Source organism: Etheostoma spectabile, chromosome 22, assembly GCF_008692095.1.
Source record: "Etheostoma spectabile isolate EspeVRDwgs_2016 chromosome 22, UIUC_Espe_1.0, whole genome shotgun sequence".
Taxonomy (NCBI): Eukaryota; Metazoa; Chordata; class Actinopteri; order Perciformes; family Percidae; genus Etheostoma; species Etheostoma spectabile.
Genome location: NC_045754.1, coordinates 16553344 through 16571501, shown reverse-complemented (window position 1 = coordinate 16571501; position 18158 = coordinate 16553344). Strand labels below are relative to the sequence as shown.

At 40.4% G+C, this 18158-nt stretch overlaps 1 protein-coding gene across 1 annotated transcript in view; it reads left to right on the top strand.

Annotated features, from left to right (window-relative positions):
• Nucleotides 1-13527, top strand: part of dap (death-associated protein) — a 15246-nt gene extending 1719 nt beyond the window's left edge. Inside the window, exons 3-4 of the mRNA XM_032503764.1 lie at nucleotides 6634-6676; nucleotides 11657-13527. Coding sequence (XP_032359655.1) covers nucleotides 6634-6676; nucleotides 11657-11776 — 163 coding nt within the window. The 3' untranslated portion in view covers nucleotides 11777-13527. The remainder of the gene's footprint in view (nucleotides 1-6633; nucleotides 6677-11656) is intronic.
• The last annotated feature ends 4631 nt before the right edge of the window (nucleotides 13528-18158 follow it).

Sequence of the window (18158 nt, the reverse complement as noted above, 5' to 3'; positions counted from 1 at the left end):
CCTGTGACGACTGTGCCCCCCCCCCCTTTTCAACCATGACATCATTAGTTCCACCCTGGTCTTATGCAATTCACATTGTAATAGCCCTGCGTCGGACCTAACTTTGGATTTGGGTTGTGAAGCCGAGTCGATCAACACGGCTAACCCGTTCAAACACAAAGTCAAGCCTGTTTGAGCCCTTGGTGTGAAAGGGGTATAAGACACACAAAAGGACCACGGAGAGACAAAACGACCATAAAGAGAGACAAAAGGGCCCCAAAGAGACACAAAACGACGTGGCCACGTCATTTATAGTTGTCTTGTGTCTCTTTGAGTCTGAGTGTCTGGCCCTTATGTTGGAGAGGTGCGGGGATATGTCATATCTAAGCCCAGGGGTCCATTGTCACATAGTAAAGACACACACACACACACATACACGGCTACATACATGTAGTGCAGAGGTAAAGCTGGTTCACTGCTCTCTGCCTGTAGATTAAACGACTGTCTGTGCAATGTAGGACTCTGTGGTGATTTGTACGTTGTTGATCACACCCATACACACACACAAACACACCCTGCAAATGAGCTATTACCACTTCTATATTTCTATAAGGCTGTACTGTAGGCTGTTTTGCAGCGTACTCATTGTGTTCTGTTGCCAGCTAATTCGGTAAACAACATAATTACTGCATAATTACAGCATTAACTTGGACAGCCCATTCAGTAGTCGCTATTGTTTTCCATAAGCAGTCTTGGTTTGCATGTTTTACATCACACCAGCTCTATTTCTTAGTGACAATAATTGTTCTGCTTCCATATTGGCATGTTTGCTTTTTGCTGCTTGAATGCATTGTTTCTACTGAGGTCACTCCGTTCTACAAGGTGTTGCAAGAGTCTGCTTTTACACACACGTGTACTCCATATTCAGTATTGCTACCGATGGCATATTCACACCACATATCAGTTGTGCGTGCGTGGCCAAGAGCAGGCTTCAGGAACATTGCCAACTGTCAAGAACTGTTGTGTGTACTTTAGACCCACAATCTCACACGCTGAAATATACATTGCATGTTTTTTTTTATCCACCGTGCATGTTGTTTGAGTATTTCCCTGTAATTCAGAGCAGGAATAGCGTCATGCCTGTCAGTGGAAATAAGTCCTTTCCTCTTTCTCCCTTTTCCTTTGTGCCAAGATGAGTGACAATAATAGACCGAGCAGAAATGTGTGGTCAAGAAGATGACAAAGTACAAAAACAACATGCAAGCTTGGCTTTTACTTCTTAAGGGTAAAGGCCTGCTTGAGAAAGATAGGAGAAGCAATAGTAGAAGCCCTTATGTCATAGCAGACATTGATCAAGGTGTAACCGCCATTCCAGCCTGTTGAATTTGCACACCCTCATTTTATTGTTGTTCTTCAGAGAAAATGGAGTCATACTGCATATCTTGGATAATTATATTGGCACTGGAACTAACGTGGGGGATGTGGATGTGCATGGGACAAACAAATGGCCAATAAAGGTTCTTAAAGCCCAATGTGACATCTCAAAATGTCTTGTTTTATTATAAGTATCATTTATCAGTTCAAAACCTGAAGATATTTGGTTCACAATGATATTAAACAGAGAAACGCAGCAAAACCCCACAAGCTGGGGAATGTGTTCCAGACTGGGTAAACCCCGCCCACTCCACCGGCGATTTAATTTCTCCCTGCAGCTCGGTCTGGAAACCTGCACGTTTAATTCTCCTGTTTCAGTCCACAATTTTGCAGAAACCAATCACAAAGTAGCACATCTACCTGGCGCGCTATTGGTGCGTTTAACATGATGATGATAGAGAAGCGACCAAGCAGCTTCTTGTTTACATTGAACATAGTCCAATTGGTGGAAGGACTATCCAATTGAGTACAGAGTCATTTGAACTATGCCCGTTGGTCACAACTCTTGTGCAGAGAAAAGACAGAGCAGACTCCTCAGACCAATGGTCAATCTCAAATCTAGTGAGCTCGGCTTTGTCTGTTGATAACCTGACTAAATGGGTTCTAATTTTGCTTAAAAAAACAATGATCGATCAGCTAAGCGATTTAGCTGTAATTTTAAAAAGCACTTGAATATTACTCAAAAATAAAAAAAATTATAATAATCAACACAGTGAGGATATTCCAAAGAGAAGTAGCTTCACAAGTCTGCATTCAGATTTCAAAGAAATGATTCCATGCTGTTTTACGACTGTATTATTTATTTTATTACTTGCATTGAAGTCTTTTTTTAAAGACATGAATGACATGTAATAATGAGTTGCACTGGTACAGGAGCAAACTGAACGTCTGCTTTGTAAATTCAATATAGTATTTTGTGGGTTTAAATATCTCGGACTCTTTTCCGTCGTGTGTAAACTGGCCGACAGTCATACAGGGTTTAATAGTTGCCCGAATCCCTTCCAAATGTTTCCTTTTTTAGAGCTTGCCGTCAAAGAAGAAGAGGAATTATTGCTTGGGCTGTGAAAATAAATTAGTGAAAATAGTTTTTTTAAAAAGTGCATTTAATCACTGAGGAAAACCATTTCAATCCTTTAGCTTGATAAACTCCTCTTGGCCGGGCTGTGTAAATGCAGGTTTACCTTCCTCCTGTGAAATGTTTATCTTCAACTAAAAATGACCTGTCTGCCCATCCAGAAACAGAGGCTGAGTAACTGCACTACATCAGTAATGCAGTGCATGAAACTCTCTCACTCACACACTCTGTCCGTCCCTCTCCGTGTCTCGCTGATGGACGTCTAGCAGGTGGCTACTGGGTAAATTTCACATTAGTAGCAGCCAGTGAAGCGTTGTAGTCAGGGGAACACCTGCCGTACCCAATCTAGCCGAGATGGACAGATGGGGTGAAGGGAGAAAGATAGGTGGCTGGGATTATGGCGAGGAGGAGAGAGGATACATATTATGGTGTGAGTGCGAGGGATGGCGTGGCGATGTGAAGATACGAAAGAGGAAAGCTTTTCCTCGGTAAGAGAGGGAGTAATAGGAGACGCGTTGATAGGGTCTGAGATACAGGCAAGAAAGGGAGGCATAATCCAGAGCTAGGTCGTGACCCAGTACCGGCTTCTTGCCTGTTCAGGAAAAACTCAGGAGCAGCACAACTCTTTCACATACGTGTAGAAGGGAATGCATGGTTTATGAACAGCTCACACATCGACAATGAGCTCCATGTGTAAAAGCAACAACATAGAAGGGTGATCATAGGCTTCATGTCGGTTGCACTGTCCCCTCTCCTGCATGTTTTTTGCTGAGAGGTATGTATGTTCCAGAGCCTCTGGAGAAAAAAAACGGGTGGTGCTGTGTGCATGCTTGACTAAATCGCTGTACAGTGGTGCTCAAAAGTTTACATACACATGCTTAAGTTGACTAAAAAGAGATAAAAAAACATGTTTTGGAAATTTATTTTATACCTAAATTAAAAAATGGGTAAAATCCAACCTTTAAGGACACCAATTTTCTTTGTGAATGAATAACGTATTGTAAATAATAAATGTTCTTATTTAAAATACAGGGGTCATAAGTATACATACCCCTATGTGAAATTCCCATAGAGGCAGGCGATTTTTATTATTAAAGGCCAGTTATTTCCTGGATTCGGATATTATGCATCCTGTAAAGTTCCCTGGCCTTTAGAATTAAATAGCCCCACATCCTCACATACTCTTCACCATGCTTAGAGATAGGCATGGTTTATTTCAGTTAGACTAATACCTGGTTTGATTTGCATTGAAGATGATTTTATAGAAAGTATCCCATGCCTATCTCTAAGCATGGTGAAAGTATGTGAGGATGTGGGGCTATTTTAATTCTAAAGCCAAGGGAACTTTATCAGGATGCATAATATCCTGAATCCAGGAAATACTGGCCTTATAATAAAAATCTGCCTGCCTCTATGGGAATTTAACATAGGGGTATGTATACTTATGACCCCTGTATTTTAAATAAGAACATTTATTTATTTACAATACGTTATTCATTCACAAAGAAAATTGGTGTCCTTAAAGGTTGGATTTTACCTCATTTTTTAATTTAGTATTAAAATAAATTTCCAAAACATGATTTTTTTATTCCTCTTTTTAGTCAACTTAAGCATGTGTATGTAAACTTTTGAGCACCACTGTACACATGCACTGAAGGTAGGAAATGTGCAGTAAACTGACAGATTGTGGTATAAAAGTTGAGAGGAGGAGGAGGAGGAGTGGAGGCAGGCAACAGGCATCAGTTTCCATGGCAACCACCACCTCGCCCACGGCAACAAACTTCCTGCTCGGCTGAAGCAAAGAGATGGGTGGGGTAGTGGTGGTGAGGAGTGGCTTTGGTGCCAAAGACAGAAAAGAAAACATCATACCATCAATGCACATTTCATTCTTATCGGAGTTAAAATTAGCATTCGGTATCTCTCACTTTTTCGCTCTCCCTCTCCTTTTCCTGTACCTCTGACTCTCCTGGTACAAAGAAAACTCCTCCCCTGGATTCCCTATAGCTCACTACTGCCCCCCAAAGGCTCCCTCTGTCTCTCCATATGGTCCTCCTCCCTATCAGACCAAACCACAGCAGAGATCTTTGTGTCTCTCTCTCTCTGGGTTTCTCTTTCCATTTTACTATACAGATAGTATAGATGAAAAATAGGTGTCAGTAGTATATCATTTGTGTGTGCCTGTCTACAACATGTGTCTATAGTATCTACACTCTCTTTGTTAAACTAAAAAAACAAATATTTTACACTTTTGAAGGAGTCGGAGGCATGTAGCTTTCTGTATCTCTGACAGGCTTACACCCATAGATATATAAACAATGCTTTATATCTATGCTTGTCTATTATTGTCTTATTTGTCTGCACTCTGTTTCTATCAAACCCAAGCCATTTCAACGAGCAAAGTTTGATGCTAACATGCTTCAAATGCAATACAGATTTTCTTTCATCCTGGTTTTTTTTTATACCTGCCTTTCCTTTGCAATCTGTTTTCAATACTCCAGGATTTACCCTCAAATTACACCATCGAGATCGGCATTCAATAGAATAGAGACATGTGACAACCCAGCGTGAGCAGGGCTTGTTAGAATAAATAAGGAAATCTGGTATATAATAATGCTAACATGACAGTTTTTCAGTTAACTATATTGTGTGTAATAAAAGAAGAAACTTCTGCTGTGGCACTCAGCCAGATGTGTTTTTAAGATGAAAGTTTAGCACAGTTCTTGCACCTAAACATAAAAAATGAATTTCTGGCACTTGCCATATGTACATTTATTCCCCAACCGTTCCTCAGAAAACCTTACAAATTTTGAAACTCTTCAACCTGCCAGCCAAATGTTAGCGGTAAGCTAGCAGGACCGCTTCACAGCGAGCAGAGCATTCATTTGAATGAGGAGCATGCTAATATTATATATTGTAGTTAATTGACTTGCTAATAAAGAATCTCTCAACCACACATTTTGACAGGTGGCTAGTGAGAAAATAATCTGTGAAATCCAACATATCCAAGCATTCATTTAATAGCAAGGTGTAAATACACTCATTAAGATAGGGAGCAGAAGGCCATTCAGTGCCAAGATGTTTAATGCAGAGATGGAGGTTAGCCAGATGTGTTGTCCAAATCCATAAAATGTTGTGCATGGATCATAAAATCTATAAGAAAGTAGCAGATGTTTCAAATGATGTTGCTTGGATTTTCGCTGCTGCTGAGGCCGCAGTTTGTGTGAGAAACGTTTCATCTTTTCAACCTATTTATGCTGTTAATGAGGTAAGCCATAAGTTGGACATGCTTGCTGCTATAGCTAATGTCTTTGAGAGGAGTTTTGAAGGTGGCTACCACAACTACTCTTTTGCCGGGGGGTGACGCCGCCGTAAAATTAGACGGCGCTCGTTTGTCATGTCAAGGTCGATACTTACCCCGGGTTCCGCATTCCTCCTCCTCATCTTTTTCTCCACCTCCGTCCCTTTCCTTTCTCTATGTCTGAGTGCTCGCCCCTCCACCCTTTTTCTCCTCTCCTCAAACAGTCTATTATGATCCCCTCTCCTCCCTGCCCTCTCGCCTCCCTTTGCTATCTGTCCTGCCTTTTTTTCCCCCTCGCCCCCTTTTGTTTCTACATTTCTGTTTCCTCTTCTTTTTTCCTCCTTCCCAAATCCTTCCCTTTGTCATCATTCACCTCTTCAACTCTCTTTCCCCTCTCATAGCCTCAGCTCTCCCCCCACTTCCCTCCCTCCCTCCCTCTCTCCTCTCATGCTTTCCATCCAGAAATTGTGAGCCCCAGTGTTTGGCCAGGATGAATGGGAGCTATTTAAGCTGCTGGCAGGTCCATCCGGTGTGTGTGTGTGTGTGCGTGTTGCCAGAGAGAGTAAAACTGTGGGTGCTATGTTTTTTTGCCAACTTTGGATGTTTGAATTTTTTGCACAATGTCACTTTTGGAGGTTTTGATATAGCCAGATTGGTAGACTTCTGTAAACGTTGCCATACAGTAGGCTCACCCTTGGCCTATACACAATATGACTAAATTGCAAACACAATCAGCACAGAATGAAGCACTGGGCGCCTTCTCTGCTTACTGAAATGTATATTGTTATGAATTCTACAAATAATTTTCAATTGTTTTGTATTTCTTTTCATTTCTTCTCCTTTTTAGTCCACCAAAGGCCCCTGTGATTGTGTCTGGAGTGGTGACAAAGGTAATACACCCATACACACACACTCTGACACACACACATGCACAGACCACCAGTGTTGAAATGAGCATAATGTTGTTTATATCTGAGACATGAGCCCTAGAGGGAGAGGTAGAGGCTTAGTGCTGAGATATATAAAAGTGATGAAAGGTATAACAGGGGAGGAGAGAAAAATGGAGAGAATACTAAGGGAGTGCCCAACTAAGAGAAACATGTAACAAAGTGAAGCAATGTAAGGATATCTAATCATAACATCTTTAATTAAAGAAAATGCTGTGAAATTAATAGTTTGCTAATAACCATTTTTTTAACCTCACCTTGGAACACATCGGTGAAAATAAAGACATTTGGATCATTTTGTCCTGATATATCAATTTGTCCCACTTTCTTAGAATTCCGGTAGGGTTGGTCATCGTCCACAAAAAATATTACAGAGTCCATGGTAGAACTTCATACATTACCACAAAGTAATGAAATGTGTGTGGCAGGGCACCTTTTTTAAGGAAAAAATAATCAAATTAACAACAGAAGTGATGCCTCTATATTCTCTCATATGTAATGTATATCAATTAACATTCTTGAGTATCAAACTATAAAAGCATTTTTTTTAGCAGATTATAGAAATGTAAAACAATAAAATAAACATTTTTACAGCAAAGGAAACTGCTTTTTAACATATCGTTATTTGATTCTGGTGAGACTATAAAATGAGCTGTTCTGGGAAAAAAATCAACATGTTGGCCTTCTCTGGCGGAAGTCAGGACCTCTCCTGGCTTATGGTGTTCCATATAGTTTCTGACCATGTCAGATTGAATTTATGAACGCGCCCACAGCAATCAGCTGGCTAATAGTTACTTGTAATCATTAACTCTTGTTGTCGTATAATTGACTTGACTCTGTGTGTGGGCTCCAGGCTGCTAGCATGCAAAATACCTGGGGCAGCGATAGGTGAACTTGCTAGATGGTTGAAAACTGTGGATTTCTGTATATATAGACTTTACTTAAATGTTTGAAAGATTACTCGTGTTTCCACCCTTACATGCGTGTGTGTGTGTGTGTGTGTGTGTGGCAACGTGTGTGAGTGAGCTCTCTGCTAACCCCGCCCCTTGCACGCAGATTCTGAGGGAGAGATCTTTCTTTTGGATTGGAAATAGCAAAAGTGCATTGTAGACAAACATTGTAAATCTAAACAAAATTGGAATTGTGATGAAAATAGTATTGCTTTTATGTAGCAAGAAATAGGCAAAAAAAATGTTTCCTCCAGTACCTATAGCGAAACCGATAATGTCGGAGGAACAGTGATCCGGTCTTTCACAGTTTACCCCCGGGGCTCATTTAGTAGCGGGGTTTAGTACCCATCTCTAAATTTCTGCCTAAGAAATAGAGAAAATATTAACACTTCTTAACTAAAAAGTGTCCGTAAAAATGTCCACACAAAAATGCATTTCAACAACCTTTTTATATTTAATTTTTAGTTTTTTTTGCCTATTCCTGGTAAAATGTTTTTATCTGGTAACACTACTCAATACACCGCAAATAAATAAAAAATTGCAGCATAAAAAATGACCAGAGTCAAATCAACACCAAAAACCTAAACAATGTAAGCTTCACAAAGGCCATTATTTATTTTATTGCAGAAAACTATGCTTACTTTGACTGTGTCAACCCTGTGGGTGTGTGTATGTGTAAAAGAGACCTTTACAGCCTTGACCCAGCGCTTTCAATAGTCGGCCAAAGTCTTTGAAACGTGTCTGGTTTTGACTGTATGCCTTGGATGCAGTGTTAGAGCGTGCGTGCGTATGTGTGTGTGTGTGTGTCTGTGTGTCTGTGTAGATTGTTTGCGGAAGATTGCAGTGATATCAGCAAGGTGGCAGGCATCCCATTTATCCACCCGATCCTCCTCTAGCCTTCCTATTCGCCCCCTATCACTGCCATCAAACCCAGAGGCTAGCACTGCACAAAGCCTCAGAAAAGCCTTTTAGGAGCTAAGTGAAGTGTGTGGCCTGCTGGGATTTTCTTTTTTAAATGGGGAAAAAAAGGCATTTCCTGGCTATGTATTTTCTATCTGTCCTTTCAAATGACAGAATGGGATCCTCAGGTGTTTTTTTTATTTTGCAAATAAAACACCTGAGAATATTCAACCCAAGGTACCAAAGTTTGCCATGTAAAACTAGACTAGCAGAAGTGGAAGTGTAAAAGAATGACAGTTAGTTCAGGTAATAAAATCCTTCCTCATGCCCACACTTGGGTTTTGTAGTTGAGACCACATATCCTTCTGCCTTCTGGGATCAGTTTCCACTATAATTTTCTTCTTCTGTACCCCCCCCCCCAAACTCACAGCGCTATCCTCGTATCGAATTAGGTCATCATTATACCTCAGCAAAAAGAGTCTGTGACAGGATGTCAGAAGAAAGAGATTTTGTTCATGATTTAATTTTACATGTCAGTGTATATATATATATTATACACTGACAGTTATAAAACCCATTTAGCAATGCTGAAAGGTACAACTTAATGGGTCACCATATTGCAAGTTGATACAGTTTTATTTTTTAAAGGTTGTTCTTTTCTTTTTTATGTTGTCTTTATTTTCCAAGTACATTGACACATATGAGGAATATATCCTCTGCATTTAACCCGTCCTAACTAATTGGCAGCAGTGGGTAGCCATAGTCGAGCACACGGGGACCAACTCCTGTTGTTATGCCAGTTCTTATCAAGGGCCAGAGCAATGGCAGGAGTAACCTTGCCCTCGAAATGCACGGAAGAAAATGAATGAGCTTACACCAACATTTTTCACTTTCTAAAAGCAACTTAATTTTTTTTTGCAATATGATGTTCATATCAACTAATCAAGAAGTTAAGCAGTCTCCCTTGAGCAAGGCACCAAGCCCCCAACTGCCTGGGCGGTATCCATTGGCAGCCCCCTTGCTCTGACATCTCCCCATACATGCATGTTTATAGGTCGTGTTTGTGCATGTGTGTTTTGCGGCCGGTGTGTATATATAACAGTGTAAAAATAAAGAAGAATAACTTCATTTATATGTCACCATATCTGATAATCAGTTAATGACCACATTAAATCTCCACACGTGTATCAAAATCAAAGTATCAGTATTTTAACTTTTCTTATTAAGAGGAGCGCGCACCCCCCCCCCCCCCCCCCCCCCCCCCCCCCATAGTTTTGCTTCAGTAGGACTGAGATATAGGAGAAAGAAGAGAAAATATGTCAGATCTACACCTACACACATACACGCACACATACAGTAGAACGAGTACACAGCCTTGCATGCAGTAGAAAACCAACACAAACAGAGGATTAGGGTCAAGCAAGGGTGTGGGTGTGTGTGTGGGTGTTTGTGTGGGTGTGATGTTAAAATGTATAATTTTACGTGAAAGAATTAAAACTTTACAATATGAATCTAAATAATCATGTAAGCTGCAGTGTGTTATATTTGCGTGTGCAATCAATCTTATCCATCCACTTAATGTTTTTTCTCAGAAGTGTGATGGGGTGAAGTAGGCAAGAGAGAATTGTTACATGAAAAAAAGAAATCAGGGAAATTAAGATGCAAACCAGTGAAAAACAGGGCAGTAAGTAATTTGTGTAAGAAAGGAGAGAAACATTGAGCAAGACAAAAGAATGCTGGCAAGTGAAGATAAAAAAAGAAGGGAGGAATTCAGTCATGATCGTGCTAAGTCTGATTAAAATCCTGCATTCCCCTGTGAATCATCAAATTCCCGCTTTGATCCGACTTTAGAAGCGAGCGGCTGTTTATGGGCATTTTTCTTGGAATAAGAGATTGAGGTTGCAGAGCACATGGCTTCGGACAGATGAGTGCTCCATACTCTACCCGTCACTTAGGGAATACCCTCATTGTTATTATGAATATCAGAGGGAGGGGCTTTAAAAATGGGGCATACAGTGTGCATACTGTGTTTACTTTACCGGACACATTCCTGTTGTGTTCACTGTCGAGTTATATCATGTCCACTGATGTTTTTATGTAATTATTGTAAATTCTACTTACACTAGTTGTAATATTCTTATTTTGCCTGCATTGTCTAACTTTGATAATGAGCCTCTCCCTGGTGACAAACACATCATTATCCTACTGTTTAATTGCTAACTAAAGTGAGATGGATGTTTGATGTGTGATCCAATGGTAGCTTTACGATGCAGCAAAGCTTACGGGCAGCATCAAGTGAAAGTTGAGCTCTGATCCTGATTTTCTGGCAAATATGAGATGAAGGGGATGTAAGACAAATGTTTTCACTCATGATTTGGGCACTAGTGCCAAGGAGGTGCATGCATCATGTGCAGTTACACCTGTCTTTATGCTTCTTGTGATGTCAAAATACTTAAGAACTATGACATATCATTTTGTATTGGCCATCAAGAATAAAGTCTATGTCACAATTTAGCAGTGGGCAATCGCTAGTAGGCATTCAATGTTGTTGTACATGTCTTAAAATGTCAAATAGTTCTGGCACCAGATTTCTAATTGTTAAGCAGGAAGACTACGTGTTAGTAGCTCAGTCCGTAGGGAGTTGGGTTGGGAACCGGAGGGTCGCTGGTTCAAGTCCCCATACAAAAGTATGGTGGTGGACTGGTAGCTGGAGAGGTGCCAGTTCAACTCCTGGGCACTGTCAAGGTGCTCTTGAGCAAGGCACCGGACCCCCAACTGCTAGGAGCCCCTTTCTTTCCCTCCACTCTGACATCTCTCCATTTAGTGCATGTATAGGTACTGTGTATGTGTGTCTAATTCAGGCCTGTGTGTAATAACAGAGTGTAAATTGTAATTTCCCTTTTGTGGTACTAATAAAGGATGTAGTATTATTATTATTATTATTATTATTATTATTATTACATGTACTACATACTTCACTGCTTAGACTGTAAGCTTAAGGGTCTTGGCTTTTTGTGCATGCAGTTCATTATTTTCCCCTAATAGACGTATTGACTGCCTGTGTTCTGTTCAGGGTGATAAGGACTTCACCCCTGCAGCTGCCCAGGTGGCTCATCAGAAGCCTCAGCCTTGTGTCTCCAAGCTGCCCGCTTCCCAGCACATCAACCAGCACATCCACCAGCCCCGCAAGTGAACTAGGCAGCGAGCTACATCGGCTACGCTAACTCCACCAGCCGGCCTTTCCCAATGGAACACATATGATGAAGACGTTTCCCCACCAGGCACAGATCTTCTCTAAATATTCAGAGTAGTATTTGTTAGCCTGTTGCATTTCATGTAGGATGAATTAATCAGCAACAGACGCCAACGCCAATACAGCCATTGCAGAAGTCCTCCTCGTTACACCCCTGCTGCATTGTTGCTGCATTAGTCTTGTGTCCTCTCCATAAGAGGAATTGTTTCGGCAGATGTATAGTCTTAAATGGGTGGAGGGTCTTGAAAAATGGCTATTGTTCTTGGATTAAACATTAATTGAGAAATCTGAGTCTGTGGGGGGAACTCTCACCCCAGCAATGTGCCGACCAATAGGGCGTCACAGCACCTCGCCAATAACGGCAACATATCTATCAGGCCAACTAACCAACCAATCAACTCGCAGTGATGAGCCTAAGCTCCAGCCTTTTACCTATGATCTTCACAGACCAAAAGAACCAATCAACAACTTACGAGGTGGACCCCAGTTTTACATTACCAACACAAACCAAAAAGAACACAATGCAGCTATTAAATTGCAAAACTCAGCTCGATGCGTGTGTATCACTGAGACCGTTGCCAAACTGCACAGGTACAGCATGGACCAGAGAGTTAAAGTAGCTAATTACATGACCATATTATTAGCCCAACGCTGAGGTTAGCGGCGGCAACTTTGACAAGCATTACATTTGGCCATTTCAAAATTATAGATGCCCAATTAGGAGAACTAATGAAATGCAAAACAAGACCCACTTTTCTTTAATGATGGCTGTCATTACCCAAGTATCTACTTGCTGCATGTTGTTAGTGTCATGACTCCAGATAGCTTTAGCAGAAGCCAATATAGCTTTTGTTGCAGTTTCTTGCTGTCTCACTGTTCCTACCTTCATTTAACAGGAAGGAGTCATCCTACATTTCTGATCTACTCTCCATTTGTTCTGCTTTGTTGGAGCTTTAATATTGTCAATTATTCCCTGGCAATGTTAATTTGAATGCAAACTCAACCTGCTTCATAGTTAAAGTTTCCCATCAGTGCCTCTTTGCTTAAATTTCAGGATTTTTTTTTGTCTCATTTGACTCGCACGAATTTACATGTTATTTTCTATGCACCAGTCAACTGGTATAAAAATATAGCCCAAAAGGGAACGATAAGATACTGTCAAGCAGCTGCAGTATGTTTTGTGTTTGCATTAACATTAGTCAGAACATCTCAAGGTTGAACAAAGCACTGCAGAGAAGTAGTTCTGAAAAGAGTGAGTCTCCTAACTGGAAATGAAGGTAGTAATCTCCGTGCTAAAACGTTCCATAGAGAAGTGTTTGAACAAATATGTGACATATATACATATATTTCTACTTGCCAGGATATCTGCAGGTATGGCTCGTTGCATATGGGAAATCTGTATCAGCCCAAGAAAATGACACACACACACACACACACACACACACACACACACACACACACACACACACACACACACACACACACACACACACACACACACACACACACACACACACACACACACACACACACACACACCACCCTTTTCCTTAAATCACCCATCCCCTTACACTCAAGTGTCATTTAATGCAACACTAATGTTCAGGTTTCCATGAAAGAAAGAAACAAATGCATCTTGCCAAGAAGGAATGATTTCCTGTGTTAATTTAATTACGTTTAAAAAGAGTTTTATATTTGTTTTTCTCAGTTATTATTTTTTTTCTTGAGTAAATTGTTCGAATTGTACAAATCTTTAGCCATTTAGTGGACTTAGGTATTCGGTTTGGTGGTCATAGTACACACTATCTTTGTGTGTGTGTGTGTGTGTGTTTTTTTTCAGCTTGTCTGCATTTGAATTAAAAGAGAGATGACTGGACAAAAACTTTCATTTGTAACATTTGTCATGCAAAAACTATTTCAGCTCAGTACTCAAAGCGGTGAATGACACATTCTAATATGTTGTACTCCAGTTCGAAGCAGTCCTACTTGATGGTTGGTGTTCTGTTGAATATCTGAGCATTGCATGGTAAATTAGCACCCTGCACCAAGGGATAAGGCTCAGGTGGTGTTTTGAAATGAAACAGAAGCATCTCTCCAAGAGCTGTCCGCTGTTTTTCTTTCCGGCACCTCACACACACACACACACACACACACACACACAGTGCACCAGGTGTCAGTGCATGTAATCCATCTTAACACAAGCATCTGCAACCAGGTGTTCTGTCAGTTTATGTTCGCCCAATAAACCAGCCAGTGCAGGCTTATTTGGTACGAGCCTCTGTCAGCAAGCTGCAACACCCCATTAAAGCAGACGCAATCTCCTTGACTCTCCATGGTTTTATATAGTTACTCTCAATGTGCCAGACCTCTCATCCCCTGCCATGCATGCCGTATTAGACTGACTGGGAGAACATAATGAGAGTGCGACGGCTAAAGATTTATTATACTACAGTATTCAAGATTCTCTGGTTGTGTGAGTATGAATTCCATAACAAAGAAGGTAAATTGGATCAAGGTTTATTCCTTAAGGATAACATGTTATTTCTAGTCTAGCTAGTAAACATCAGCTCAGTATTTAGCACTTGAAAATGACACTGCCTTGCAGAGATTTCTTCATTTGTAACTGGGACCAACCATGCAAGAGAAGCTGTCGGTCGTGGTACCGCAAATGTGCTTTGAAATACTCATTCAATTTCAAATAAATTGTCTATTTAATTTTGACTTGTAGATCAAAGTGTCAAATATCAAATAATAGGTACGTAGGTTTACCTTTTCACACGTCATCATTTATGAAGTTGAGTAGAGTGGCCGCTTTGTTTGAGCTGGTAGACCCACTCATCTGGCTCAGTGATTTGTTCTGGTCGGTACTGGTGCCCAGTGACAACAAACAACTACCCTCTATGTGAGTATATTTTTTTGTTTTTCTTCCCACACTGAGCCTCTTTATTAGCCCTCAGTATACAGTACCAGCTGTTAGCCATGTGACCCTAGGAAACATTAAAACAGGCTTCAGCTTGTTAAGACGGCCACCTGAAAACCTTTCACCTACGCTGTGGTGTACTCAGACAACAGTGGGAGGAAAAGGTATGTCAGTCATTGAGGTCAGGACCTTCTGGGATGTGCTCATGGTCATTTTGATAACGCATCACGGCTTAAATGAATGAATAGTTTTATTTTGGACAATATAAAGAAATAAAGAAAACAAACAAAGTACATACTGAAGAGGATTAGGCCCACATGTGAGAAATGTATTTGAGTTCTGAGACTATTCTTCTGAGATTAAAAGTCAGAATTGTGACTTTTTTTCTAAGAATTTTGACTTTTGAAAGTCCAAAAGTCTTTTTTTTATTTTTAAAAAGAATTCTGGGGCACCCTGATAGCTCAGTTGGTAGAGCGGGTGCCCACATACATAGAGATTTGCTCCTCGACGCAGTGGACCGGGGTTCGAGTCCGGCCTGCAGCCCTTTGCTGCATGTCCCTCCCCCTTTCATTACTTCATCTGTCCTGTCAATTAAAGGCCTAAAATGCGCAAGTAATCTTTAAAAAAAGAATTCTGACTTTAATCTCAGGATTATTACTTTTATTTTAACCGAACTACGTGCTGTTCTTTTTATTTCATCTTTTTTATTTTTTATTAATATTCCAAGCATCACATCGTACTGTGCCATCCCTCAAACAGCAGCACTGACAGAATTTTAATCAAACTAACCTATTTCCTAGTGTCGCTGCTGAAAATGTCTAACAGAAAGTATAATTCAGTTCTTTTTCAAGTGTGGTGTTTTCAAAACTCTTGGAAGAAGTGTTTTTTCTGTGTGTAAGAAAGCTTCTGCCTGCCAAGTTTCCCTCACTTTATATCAGTGAGGGCGTTGCCACTAGCAGTTCACTTTTAGTTCATTTTTACTTTACATGTTGTAGATAATTCTGATGCTGATTTATTTGAGACCTTTTCATTTATTCATACTCATATTCATTCACCTTGACCTACCTTGACCTTATCCTTGATTGCATCACCGTATCATTTCACAGAATACAAAAAATCCATTTATGTAGCTCTCATACCTTATGAACTGAGATAGATTACTTTTAGTCCTTGATAAATCTGAGAAAATATCATAACTGTGACAAAAAGGAGAATAACTTCCTGTGCTGTATATTCAGCCAGACACCAATATTGCTTTTTGGTACTAATAGCTTATTTCATGGTACATCAATTCCATATTTTCAAATTATTAACAGCTTATATTTAAGATTTGACACCTACCTTTAGTGACAATGTAATAACTGTGACCTCACATAACCTATCAAGAAGCAATATTATGTGTTAAACTACAAATCTGCATGTAAAATGTTATTGCTTATTATTTCTTTAATCGAGGTGTGCCAAATTTTAATCAAAAAGCATGTTAAGTAACAATACAATACAAAGTTCTGTCAGAAATGATACTACTGCTCTGATTATTCAGCAATATATTGAATTAATACACTTTGTGTCCATGGCAGTTACTGCACTCTATCTAAATTGCAGGAATCCTTGTGTTGTACCCAAAAACAACCAGTAGAGGGCCCCCAACTAAGGATTCTCACTCTTAATCACAGGTTTGACAGCAGCACTTCTTTAGTGCTGATCTAAAACCAGGTCATCCTGTTTAAATCCCAGCCTGTTCGCAGCATGACATAATAGCTATCATACTATCAGTGGATAGCGCCTTGTTTATTTGGCCACTTCTGAATTTTTATAAGGGATGTGGGAGGGGAATCGCTCACCCTGGCTGTAATGTTTCATAATCTCAGGTTACAATCTGAAACCAACAGCTGTTTGAGCTGCAACCGTGACCTAAATAGTACCTGATGCATTCAGGGCTAATAGGTTTGAGTCTCTCCCATACACACATCCAACACTCTCATACAGTTCACTTCTCCACACTCAGTATGAGTAAACTTGTAATAGATGATCAAAACACACAAAAATGTATACCATCATTCTGTATCCTGTCATAAACATGTGGGTGTGATGTATCTAATCCCACCGCCAGTCTGTATTCCAGAGAAACCTTTCACCAGAGCACAGAAATCCTGCAGAAACCTTACCCTAACCCTGCTTCTTACAGACTCACAAAACAGTAACACAGAAGTCCATCGCAAATAAATGTTTTTATTCATGCTGAGCTAGTCTATATCCTCCGCATTCAACTTCCAGGATTGCTCTGGTGCTGTAGAAAATTTTACCGAGGAATGTATTTTCTGTTTCCTTCCGCTTCTTTGTGTTAGAATTTTAAATTTGGTGGATTTATGAGGACTATGGTTAACTGCTCCTCAGATCTCTGCATGGTAAATTGAGACCGCTAGCTAGACTATCTGTCCAGTCTGAATTTTCTCTAACATGACTATTTTGCAGTGGTCTGTGGGGAGTTTAGCGCCGCCCATGACGATTCTGATTGGTTTAAAGAAATGCCAATAAACCAGAGCATATTTATCTCCCATGCCCGAATGCTATGTGGCGTTACCAGACCCTCCTTCAGGGCGCTTTGGAGGAGGGTCTGGCAAAGCGAGACTATGGTGAGCAAATTTGGGATGCCTCGTAACAAACTGCACCCACTAGACATCATTGGCCATGATACTGCAGTGCCAGCCAACAAAGCCATTTTTTTATGAAACATTTTCTTATGTTGATGTTAAATATGTTAATCCTGCAACCACTTACAGCAGTTGTGCAGATCTCACTGCCATTTGCTCATCTTTGGTCACATTCAAATGACTTCCTCTGGGCAGTATCTAAGCAGATTGCCACTCTGAAGTCAATGAAGTTTATTTGAAGGACTGCTTTTGCTGTGCAGTGCCCTTGTAACCCCTTAGCAACTCATCACCATGTATATTAGACACACACTCTTGGATGGCACTTAAGCTGCAATCGCCATGAGGAGTTAGGACCGTGAAATTGTGCTCTGAAAAATCCCGACATTGTTATATCACTGCTCTCCCGGCGGCTCTGTGTGTCTTAAACTCACGGCTATTTTTCGCCCCATTATTTTCACTGTTCTGTTAAAACAGGGAGCTGACCTCTTGCTCTATAATAGGTTGACTGTTTTTTTTTTTATCAAAAGCTCCATTTGTGAGGGATTATCACTTCAATTCTACTTGTATTGTCACATTGGCCAAGACTCTCCCTTCTCCAATTGTTAATAGGTTAAACGCATGCCCGAAATGCAAGATGTGCCATGATAATTTTTTTGATTAACTTTCCGACGACAAAAACATGGCTGAGAGACATTCAAAGTTCTTACCGCAATAAAGCATCAAAATTTGGCTCAATTGCAATCACATC